Source organism: Brugia malayi (assembly GCF_000002995.4).
Source record: "Brugia malayi strain FR3 genome assembly, contig: Bm_v4_Chr3_scaffold_001, whole genome shotgun sequence".
In the NCBI taxonomy this organism is placed as follows: domain Eukaryota; kingdom Metazoa; phylum Nematoda; class Chromadorea; order Rhabditida; family Onchocercidae; genus Brugia; species Brugia malayi.
The window spans coordinates 13,709,484-13,720,329 of record NW_025062477.1 but is presented as its reverse complement, the minus strand read 5'-3'; the positions used below and the strand labels follow the sequence as shown (position 1 = coordinate 13,720,329).

Here is a 10,846-nt window from a genome sequence, read left to right as displayed (position 1 = left end):
TCTAGATATTCATGACTTATCATTTTATTATTTGATAATGATAAATAAATATTTTCTTTTTCTTTTTTCGTTATTTTATAAACAAAAAATGATTATTGTTAAAAAGAAAAGTAGTAATTAGGAAAATGTGTTTATGATAAAAGCCATTTTTTGTTAGGTAGAATTCTTTTTTAATATAAATTTTCTCATCTATATCACACTTTTTTGTTTTATCTGATTTGATTAAATTTTAATAAAATGTGTACAGTTTATTTTTTTTCTTTCTTTTTTTTTAAAGATTTTGATCGATGTGAATTTTTTTTTGTGTGTTTTTTCTTTTTTTTTTTTTTTTTTGTATTTTATTTTCGTCATATTTTTTCCATGAAGTAATGTATGTATTCTTTATATAATTTTAACATATTAGTATATTTATTATATCAAATTGAGCGCAAAATGTTGAAATTGATCCGATTCTTGAAAATTTGAAAATATAATTTTATATGATATATTGATCAGTTGCAGTAAACAACGATATGTAAAAGTTGATGTTTATCTTACGACAACAATAGAATGGGACTGGAAGCTGTACCGTGTGTACTTCGTAGTGCAACCAATGGTGGCAATAGTTCGTCTTATTGTACTATTGGCTTTCTTATTCGACCATCAACCTCATCAACCGGTAATGCTACCGGTCAAACGGTTTGTTTATCGTAGTTTTTTTTTTTTTTTTTTCGAAAATTTTTAATTTTTTAGAATTAAAAGAAAAAAAGGACAAAACAAAAGATATCTGAACATTTTTTATCTTTTTATACACATTATTACATAAAGCATTTAGTATAGAAATAATTATGGAATAAGATATTTCATATAGAAATTATTATGAAAAGTCATATAATATATTGGTCAATTGAAGCTATTTTAATTACATAGGCAATGATATGTAAAAGAAATATTTGTTAGTTTGTTGATTTAAAATTAAAAAAAAAAAAGACAAGAAAAGAGCAAAGCTTTTTTTTTTTTAGTTTGGAAAATGAACAAAATAGTGGCACGTTTTTATAAAGAAAATGTTTACTAAATCTTTGAAGACTAAGGATTAAGAAATGATTTTAAACTGAGTAAACACGTCATTTAATAGTGCGTGACGAAGATTATTGGATGTTTGTATATCTTAATTGTAAACATTACCATTATGCATGTAATGCTTCATGTCTTTTTACTTTTTTTTAGAAACATACTTATATGTTAACGTTACGTGAAGGTTTAGGTCTTATTTTCATTAGTGTGAGAAATAGAAAGACAATTGGTTAGTATTATAGAAACGAAATGCTTTGAAATTTTTTGACTAAAACTTGAACCGACGATGTTGCTGTCGGATAATTCTTAAATGCAATATCTAAATATTATCAATTTAGATTTCAAATGCATCAGTAAGTAGTACAGCTTCAGTAGCAGTACCATCAGGTAGTATTCCAAAATCCTTGCATGTGGTACCTGCAACTATTCAGAAGCAATCAGCTACTCTTTCAACAGCCGCACCAAAACTGGTAGTTCCAAGCGTTCTACGAATACAGCCGACACCTTGTACCTCGGCACATTTGGCACCACCAGCTCCGCAATCAGTGCATCATCCAGCACCTCCAAAACCACCACCACCACCACCTATACAACATCATCATCTTCAACCACAGCAACAGCAACCGCAGCATTGTGGTACTGATGGCTGGTTACACGCGGCACCACGCTCGAATGTTAGTAGCGGTTCCTTCGAGTCACCATCGCCTTCACAGGTTATGTTTTGAATGTCAGTTTATAGCATATTATCGCGTTTGCAAAAACCAAAAAAATCCGTGATTTTATTCATATCTGCTCCAGTCACATATACTTCATTTATTACTTTTATATTTCGCAGTTTCTTTATAAAATGAAAGAAATAAAATTATTTTGGTAATTTCAGGTTGTACCACAAATGAACGTAAATGAATCATATGATTGTCAAATGCCGTGTACAAGCACTACTTCGTTTTTTCCACCCATTTCTTCCATAACACAAAGCTTTTCATCCGGCAAATCGGATATTGATTTGCTTCAGGTAGTTGCTGATTCTTCTCACTTTTTTTTTTTTTTTTTAAAATCTGTTTTGTATTTCTGTCTGTTTAAAATTATTTGGTTGCTCAATAGAGCATATGTTCCAATTAATCTTACGGTTTGCACACAGAACACAACTGTATGAGGAACTCTTAATAAAAATGAATAATTCCAACGAATCAGATCATTTTGCTTAATTCACTCATTGGTTAAGTTGGCACTGTGTCGGTGAACTTAATTCTAATCAGTAAGGGAGTGCATTCATGAAATTTCCAGCTATAAAACACTAAAAAGTAGTATTCAAAGTTAGATATTGTCTATTAAACAGAGTTGAAACTGAATAGATATATTTTTATAGGTTTTGTAGTATTTATTTTCAAATGTTGACATTTTCTTCGGCTTTTCTTTCGCTAAATAATTTGTTTCATGGTCTCTTGTGCTTAGTCTCTTTTTCTGCGTTGTGTTTTCAACTAAATACTTATAGGAAATGGCACATCATCATGTTGATTTGAATCCTCCAATTATGCATCAACAGCAATCACAGCTTATAACTGATAAAACAGTAATGATAACTTCTAATCATTATGCACAGCAGCATAACATGACACCTCCTCCACCACCACAGCAGCATCAATATCATAATAGTTCTCCGGCGATGATGCACATTCAAGATTCTTCGACATGTACACCGGTGCAGTCTAACTTTCAAACACATATGCAGGTTTGCTGTTTACCATCATATTTAGACTAAGATTTTGCCGGATCATATTCGTTGTTTATCACTTGATGTGTTTTGTTATTTGTGCCTTAAGTTAGTATATTGCATTGGTTGGTTATGCTGTAAATAAAATTTTTCTTTTATATCTGCTACTTGAGCGGTCTCCTATTTTATTCGTATTTTGATTTATCTTAGCATGTATTTTAAAAAAACTCAAAGATTCATAACAGTGCTTGTTTCTAGGTTGATTTAAATGGTGGAATGTCATCTTGTCATTATCAGCATAGTTACAATGTTGTCGCGGATTGTTCTCCTACGGCGGATAGTGGAATTCAAAGTATTGCCGATTCACCACCAGCCGATCCGTTTACTCCACCTACGCCGTACATTCCTCCTCCTCCTCCGGTATCCGTTAAAAAACATTTCTGTAGAAGTTTATGAAAAAACTTTTATACGGGAGCATTCTTATCACGCATTCTAGAGTTTTTGCGATTGATAGCTGTTTAAGAAATTGACGTAAAGATCATCCGGAATCTGTACGAAAGATGAAGCCTGAATGAAGGAACTAGTCCGGCAGCATCATCTTTATTACCATAATATTGGTATGTTAAAATTTCTGCAATTTTCAGATAACTGCTGTAGTGAATAAAAGTAAGGAATCAACAACAGATTCAACGAATTATTCCGATGATTATTCCGACATGCCACGTTTAATACCATTCCATCAAATGGAAGCGGAAAGTAGCTCACCATTAACAGAAGAGCCACCGCTATTTATGACAAAAACACCACCATCTGACAGTGATATCCAGAAGACTACTGAAGTGGATGCATTACTGGAAGATATGGAAAAGAATTCCGAGCAGAATCATGAAGCTAAGGCTGAGTCTCAGGAAAAGATAAAGAAAGAATCAGGTGATGACATCACGAAAATAGCAATTACTCCAGCTATGAATGTTACAGATTTGGTGGAACAGCTAATGTCACATATGGATGCGCAACAACGCAAGCAATTTGCTAGTGCCATCCAATCAAAAGTTGCTACTGATGATAGCACTGTAGTTGACAGTAGTACTGTTAGCACTACTGCTACTATTACTAATAACCTTGATAACAGTAGTGCAGTGATCACAACTGCAGATACTGTTACTTCTGTCACAGTAGTTCCTACTACAAAGATTACCACTACTATTAATGTTGCTCCTACCGGTGACAATGAATTAATGGAAATTAAAGAGTCGGAAAATGAAGTTGCAGTGCAAACCGAATTTGTTGACGTATCAAAAGCACGACTATGTGAGAATGAGAGTATTGAAGATAAAATTCCAGAACATAGAAGCGGGTTCCCAGAGAGAAAGCGAAAGACTCGAAAACGTAAAGTAGAAGAGTGTAGAGAATCGGTTTCCGAAAAGCCAGCACGGAAGATGAAACGGCGAGAAGTGAGGCAGAGATCAAATAATATTGTCATAGGGTGTTCGAATGTTACTGAATTAGTTTCCGGTGAAAAGACAAATATAAATAGTTTGAAAAGACGAATGCAAATACCTTTATCACCCAAAAATTTGGAAGCTGAACTGCAAACAGAAGAAAGGAAGTGCAAAGGGCGAAAGAAACAGGAAGGGAGAAAGAAGTTTGTAGCTGAAAAGAAGTTTCCTACTAGGAAATTAGAGAAAAAAGTAATTGATGAAAAAGTTCGTGAAGGATGTCAGGAATTTACTGGGAATGTCACTACTGGAGAGCCGAATACGCATTTAGAATGCTCGAATGAGAATATGGTGGATCAGATTAAAGAGTTTCGTTTGGATATGAAGCGTAAAATAAATGAACAACTGAAAATCGTCATTGAACAAATTAGCAGACAATTTGCCAATTTGGAACTGAATCTAGGTGATAGAAAGCACTGGGATTTGCCGTGGTATCGTTTGAATTGGAAGGAAGTTACTCGAAGGTTTGCTGTTCTGGAATTAAAATTCAGATTAGAATTAAGATACTAAAGTTATGTAAGGCATTTGCACTATATACATTTGTCGTGAAAAAAAAAAAAAATATTTGGTGTTTTGAAACTTTTAAAGAAATTATATATCAAGAAAGCAGCATTTATAAGCTGCTAACATAATAATTTATTGGCTCAGCATATTTTCATGATTAAAATGAACTTAAATAGACGCAGAAAAGTTCTCTTCATTTGCAAGGAAACTAGGGAAATTATTTATGATTTTACTATTCTTCGTCATTTGCATTTGCTCCGCTTTTTTTAGGCTAATTGAAAGAAATCGACTTGAGAAATCAAAACGAGAAAAAAACTCTTCGAAAACTTACCGGATTGGAGATAAAAAGTTACCGAAATCACGAAAGAGTGATTCTTTTGCTACGAGGTGAGAATGATCTTTTTGAACCAAAAATATTTGTTTAATCTATTTAAATTCATGAATCTATTTTTGAAATCTAATTTTTTGATATTGCAATGACGATGTCAGCTGTTGATCATTGCGGTCTTTATGTTCTAGCAGCAATTGATGTATAAGTTTGATGTATACCCACACTTGAATGATGAAAGAAATCTTGCATTTTTGCAAATTGATGTTTTCCAACTTAAGTGCTATTTCAATACATTGTTTTCCAACTTAAGTGCTATTTCAATGCATTGTTTTTTAACTTAAGTGCTATTTCAATCCATCGTTTTCAAGCTTTGAGTGTATTTTAGTCATTTCATTTTTTAGTGCTACTCCATCATCTTCAAAAGTATGTGAAAGAAGTCGTCGTTCATCTGGTGATTACATCAAGTTGAAGCAAAGTTAGTTATTTCTTTCATCTCACATTTTTGCAGCTCAATTGGACTGTGATTTATGACTTACATTTTCTTTTTACTTTGGTTTATTCGTTAGTGTATTATTACATAATGACAACAAAGCGGCAGTTATTCATTCTAGTATAACTTTTGTTATAATCCCAAAAATTGTTTGCTTTCCTTGAATTGGATCGAATTATTTGATGTGGTTGAAGATGTGATCGTTGATGCTTATCCAAAAATTGAACAGATGCAATGCTCTTGTTCCTCTGGATGTTGCGGTGAAAGTGATGAATGTTTGAATAGGTAAATTTTTGAGTGTATTTATTTTTAAAAGTTTTCTTATTCCTATACTTAATACATGAATATAGATTTTCCATTTTATTAGGTATCTTATCTTTACTATTTTGCTTTTATTCCAGGGTAGTACTGATGGAATGTGGTAATAGCTGTCCACGTAATGCCCTCTGTACTAATAAACGATTATTTCGGCGTGAATGTGTTGAACGTTTGCGAACTTTTCAAACGATGAATGGCTGTGGTATTGGTGTGAAAACGGATGTTAATATTGATAAAGGACAAGTAAGTACTCGTTCAGTCTTATCTGACCTTCTTGTTCGTCGTTGATAGGCATCTGTGACACAGTTATGGTGACAAATCTCATTTGACATTTTGTTAAATGATTAGTTAACACATCAGTATTGATTGTTTACCACTCATTTAAACATTATGAAAGGACTGTGAAGGGAAATACTGATATGATGTATTACGAAAAGTCAATTTGTTACACAGAGATTTTCTTTTAATGTTTCTTAAAAGTTTTTTTTATACTTTTGTAATAACGTTCAAAAAGATTGCATTCTTCTAGTTTTATGTTGAAAGCATTTCTAACTAAATGAAATAGATTTATGAACCCCTTTGAGTTAGGACTTTCGTATTTCGTTTTCACAATTAACTAATCGAATTACATTCCACCGCATTCCTTCTCCATCGATATTACTATTCTTTATCAGTTTAAATTGATGGGGCAATTTTTTCAACATCTATATTAGCCCCTCTATACATTACATCATTATTTATTCTATGATGCATCTAAAACAATGTTTTAATCTTATATCTTGCCTATATTATCCATGCTATTGATTGTTGAAAATTTTACAGTTCATATGTGAATATATCGGTGAAGTTGTTTCAATGGAAACGTTTAATATTCGAAGTCGTACTGATTATCGTTATCAAAGGAATCATTACGCATTAAACCTTTGTCCTGGTTTTGTTGTTGATGCCTATCATAAAGGAAATATTGCACGATTCATTAATCATTCATGTGCTCCAAACTGTGAAATGCAGCGTTGGTAAGTTATATATTGTTAGTGATGCTCCATTAAAAGTTAAAAGCTATTAAAAATGTTAGTGATACTCTATTAAAAGTTAATGTTGTTCTGTTCTTTCAGGGTTCAGATTGAGTTTAATTACAGTACTGAAATTCTAGACGATTCAGTAAATAGTGAAGTTAAAATTCACATTGTTTACATTGTAGGAAGCTAAATTTTTCGAAGTCTTTTTTATTTGGTAATTATAAAGATTTATTGAAGTGGCGTAATTTGTAGGTCTGTTAATGGCCATTATCGAATCGGCTTATTTGCTTTGCGTGGTATTCATGAAGGTGAAGAGCTTACGTATGATTATAACTGGGATGCGTTTGAGTTTGATGATGTAACGATTTGTTGTTGTGGTGCACCAAATTGTCGACATTTTCTCAATAAAAATGTTATAATGAATAATCGAGAGAAGGAATTAGTACGTAAAGCACGTTTGCTTCTACTGCGAAATGTACGAAAATCGGCAGCATTTAAACTGAAAAAATTTAGAAAAGGTTATTATTAATATTATCAGATTTTTTTTTTTTTTTTTTTTTTTTAAATCCTTATCTGTTATTTAAAAATTCTCGTCACAAGGTAATGTGAATGAATGTGACATTCAAAATATGATGGAATATATTCCAGTGAGACAGACTGATTATTTCTGTTGAGATAGTATAAAAAGACTAATCTAAACAGTAATGTTAGCAAAATAACTTGATCTTCATAACCATTGAATATTGTAGTAGTTTGTAATAATTTTAAATAGATGACTGACTTATACTGTTACGACTAATTCAAAAAGAAGTGCAGCAATCTAGAATATTTTTTTTAGCTATGTTAAGCGGAAAACACTTCTGTTTTTGTTTTGTAGAATCTCGATCCCGAAGCCGAAGCAGGGCCTCAAAAACATCTTTGACTATTCCTGCAACGAGTAACAGCGATGAACAGCTGGAACAGCTTTGTCAAGAAGTAGTCATGAAGTTTAATGATTCTAAATTAGCATCCAAAAAAGAACTCAAGAAATTGTCGAGCTTTATCACTGAACTTCGTGAGAAGCATGCTTCTACAAGGACAGCCTTAGAAATGCTGGAATCCATCGAAATAAAAATTAATAGTTTGCTTGGTATATCTGGCAGATCTTTGGATCGGCGGAAGCTAGATATTTGGCGCGCAAACTTTGCTTCGATAAAAGCAAAACATTCGCGTCAAGTGAGAAAATTTAGCAAAAATGATCAACAGCATCATCAAAGCCCAAAAAAATCTAAAACTGGACCTCATCGAACCTTGACAGCAGCAATTGATTACAGATACCTCGATTCTCCGGTATATGCTTGTGTTCCTCTCATTCATAGTTTCATTTTGATTATGGTGCTTAAACTAAAATTTTTTTTTTGGAAATTTTAGGTTTCCTTAGAAAATTTTCGGATTTGTGGGAATATCTTGAAAATGTTTTGTAGTCTTGAATATCAGTATTTCTTGAGTAATCTTGAATGTACTATTTTCGGTTATAGATTCCGGTTGGTTCTTACGATCATGATAGTTTTTCGTACCTTGGCGTAGCTGATGCTAATACCGATTGTGTGCGTTGCATATGTGGTACTACGGATGATGATGGACCTATGATACAGTGTGAAAAGTGTAATTTTTGGCTTCACGAAGAATGTGTTTTCGATGAAAAACCTCTTGATGAAGTTAAAGTAATGTTTTGCTATGTTATATATACTAAATGGGATTTTAAACGATTTTAGGATTTTAAACAATCCTAAGTCTTGCTTAGCCAAAAAATCAATTTTTAGAATTTAAGTCATATTTTGGATCTCATGTCTTTTTCTGAAATCTAATCTTTCATTTCGAAATATAACTAAATTTGTTTAGGATTTCATTTGTATCATTTGCGTCCGAAATGCTCAACGCACTTCAACGGCATCAATTCCGTTACGTATTCAGCCTGATTATAATTTCAAGAACTGTACTTATTATCGGACATTGGTGAATTCACGGCATTTGCAAGTGCGTCTCAGCGAAACGGTGTATGTACAAAAACTTGAAAACGACAATGTAAGACAATTTAATTGTTTTGAGAAATATTAAGTTTCTATTTTTATTCATTATTGTTCTGTAAAGTAAATTGAAATAAAAAAAATGAAAAAGAAAAACTCAAGCAGTTTTTCATATGATTTAAAAATAATGTCTTTCCCAATTCATCGGTTTCATTTCGTAATTTTAGCATAAATTGATACTGCGTCGACTTGTTGAATGCACGAAACAGAGTATTCCCGTGACAGCTTTAATTCCTGCTGAACTAGAAGATACTGATAAAAAATTCTGTCCAGTATCATTTCATCGTGAAAATGTTAGATGCTTCCGGATTGAGCGTCTTTTTTCATTCGAAGGGCATAAATTCGTTTTTGGTTTCTATTACGCACGGCCACATGAGGTCTATTGTGAACCGGGAAAATTATTTCACGAAAAAGAGGTGAATTTCTCTATGTGTTTGATTTTGGTGTGATCATTATGATTGCTTGATGTTATCATATCTTTGGCACTATTGTAATTTTCAGATAATTCTATAAACATAAACAGATAATTCTAATTTTCATGCGCTGATAAGTCTGAAGATGAGGTTAAAATGACTATTTAGTAGGAGTTGTTTGCTTCTTTTGCTAGTAATTTGAATTAAAAAAAAATTCATGTATTTATTTATGTGTAACTGATACTTGTACCAAATGTTAGTGTACTAAGTTTTATAAATAATTTTTGGTAAAATTTCATTTCAGCTTTTTGCCACCAGTATGTATGATACACTTCCACTTGATGCTGTTGTTGGACGTTGTTTAGCTCTGGAATCAAATATTTATTGTCTTGGAAGGCCAAAATTACCTTATTATGAAGAAGTGGTTTGTTTCAACAGATTTGTTTTAGCGTTAAGATAACTTAAGAAGAGAATCGGTTTCGGATTGAAATATATTTTGCAGGTATTGTTTGTTGATGGGCTTAGGGATTGAGCACTAAGTTAGCTAATTTGATTTATCCTTAAATATCGATAGGGTGTTTAAAAGTGATGTTAAGAATTGAGTCTTAATGTGGTTTATTAAGTACAGTTGCGTGCTGTTACATTTGAAGCATTTGTTATTTTTTCAGGATGTGTATTTTGTAGAATACCAAACAGGTAAAAATTCGAAATTCGAGAAAATTCCTGCGAAAAATCAATACTATATTAATACCGATCCACTCATTTTTTCATACTTCAAACAAAAATTGACCATTTCCAGAACATTTACGGTAATGATTAAAATATTTTAGATATTTTGATCAGGTTTAATTTTTCATATACCTGCTATCTTTTTTTTTCTTTTTTCATTATATATATATATATATATATATTTTTTTTTTAAATACAGTTTTATAAGTTTTGGAGCTTTGAGGAGTCCATATATATGTTATACATGATATATTTTTAATTTCAGCCCTTTGTAATGGAACAAGATATGAAGAATTTTTCCCGTTTTAATGCTGCAGGACATAATAATTCTGCAGTCGATAAAAGACGGCAACGAATAGCTAATTTAGAAGTAGTTCTACAACATTTGCCGATAGCGGGCAAAAATCGAGAACCACTAAAAGCTATAAGTTGTTCATCTGATAAATTATCAAGGCAGAAGCGATTACGCCAGTTGTGTAACTGATAATTTTTGAGAAAACTTTAGATCATGGAATGATGGTATTGGTAGAAATTGACGTAGTTCATATAATATTTATATCAGTAGAAACAGTAATAGATGTATTTGAATAATGTTGCTTATATATCGAGTAATAAAAAGTTTCGTGCTAATGAAAATTTTTTCCTGAAATGTAAAATATTGATTGGAATTACGAAGTGACTTAGACGAGATAGCTTGACACTTGGCCGTA

At 32.0% G+C, this 10,846-nt stretch overlaps 1 protein-coding gene across 2 annotated transcripts; it reads left to right on the top strand.

Annotated features, from left to right (window-relative positions):
• Positions 1 to 549: 549 nt before the first annotated feature.
• On the top strand, positions 550 to 10,620 carry Bma-lin-59 (SET domain containing protein; the record flags this gene model as incomplete). 2 transcript variants are annotated; one of them, XM_001892429.2, is made up of 19 exons in its annotated part: positions 550 to 678; positions 1,392 to 1,766; positions 1,934 to 2,068; positions 2,549 to 2,785; positions 3,026 to 3,187; positions 3,412 to 4,730; positions 5,041 to 5,157; positions 5,503 to 5,576; positions 5,786 to 5,876; positions 5,993 to 6,152; positions 6,732 to 6,925; positions 7,181 to 7,446; positions 7,806 to 8,257; positions 8,446 to 8,631; positions 8,810 to 8,992; positions 9,162 to 9,410; positions 9,712 to 9,831; positions 10,076 to 10,216; positions 10,402 to 10,620. In XM_001892429.2, the coding sequence occupies 19 exons, from the start codon at positions 550 to 552 to the stop codon at positions 10,618 to 10,620; spliced, it is 4,809 nt and encodes a 1,602-aa protein (XP_001892464.2). The 2 variants fall into 2 exon arrangements, with proteins under 2 accessions (XP_001892464.2, XP_042937037.1); XM_043081103.1 differs by lacking the exons at positions 550 to 678; positions 1,392 to 1,766 and having other exon boundaries at positions 1,946 to 2,068.
• Between the last annotated feature and the right edge of the window lie 226 nt (positions 10,621 to 10,846).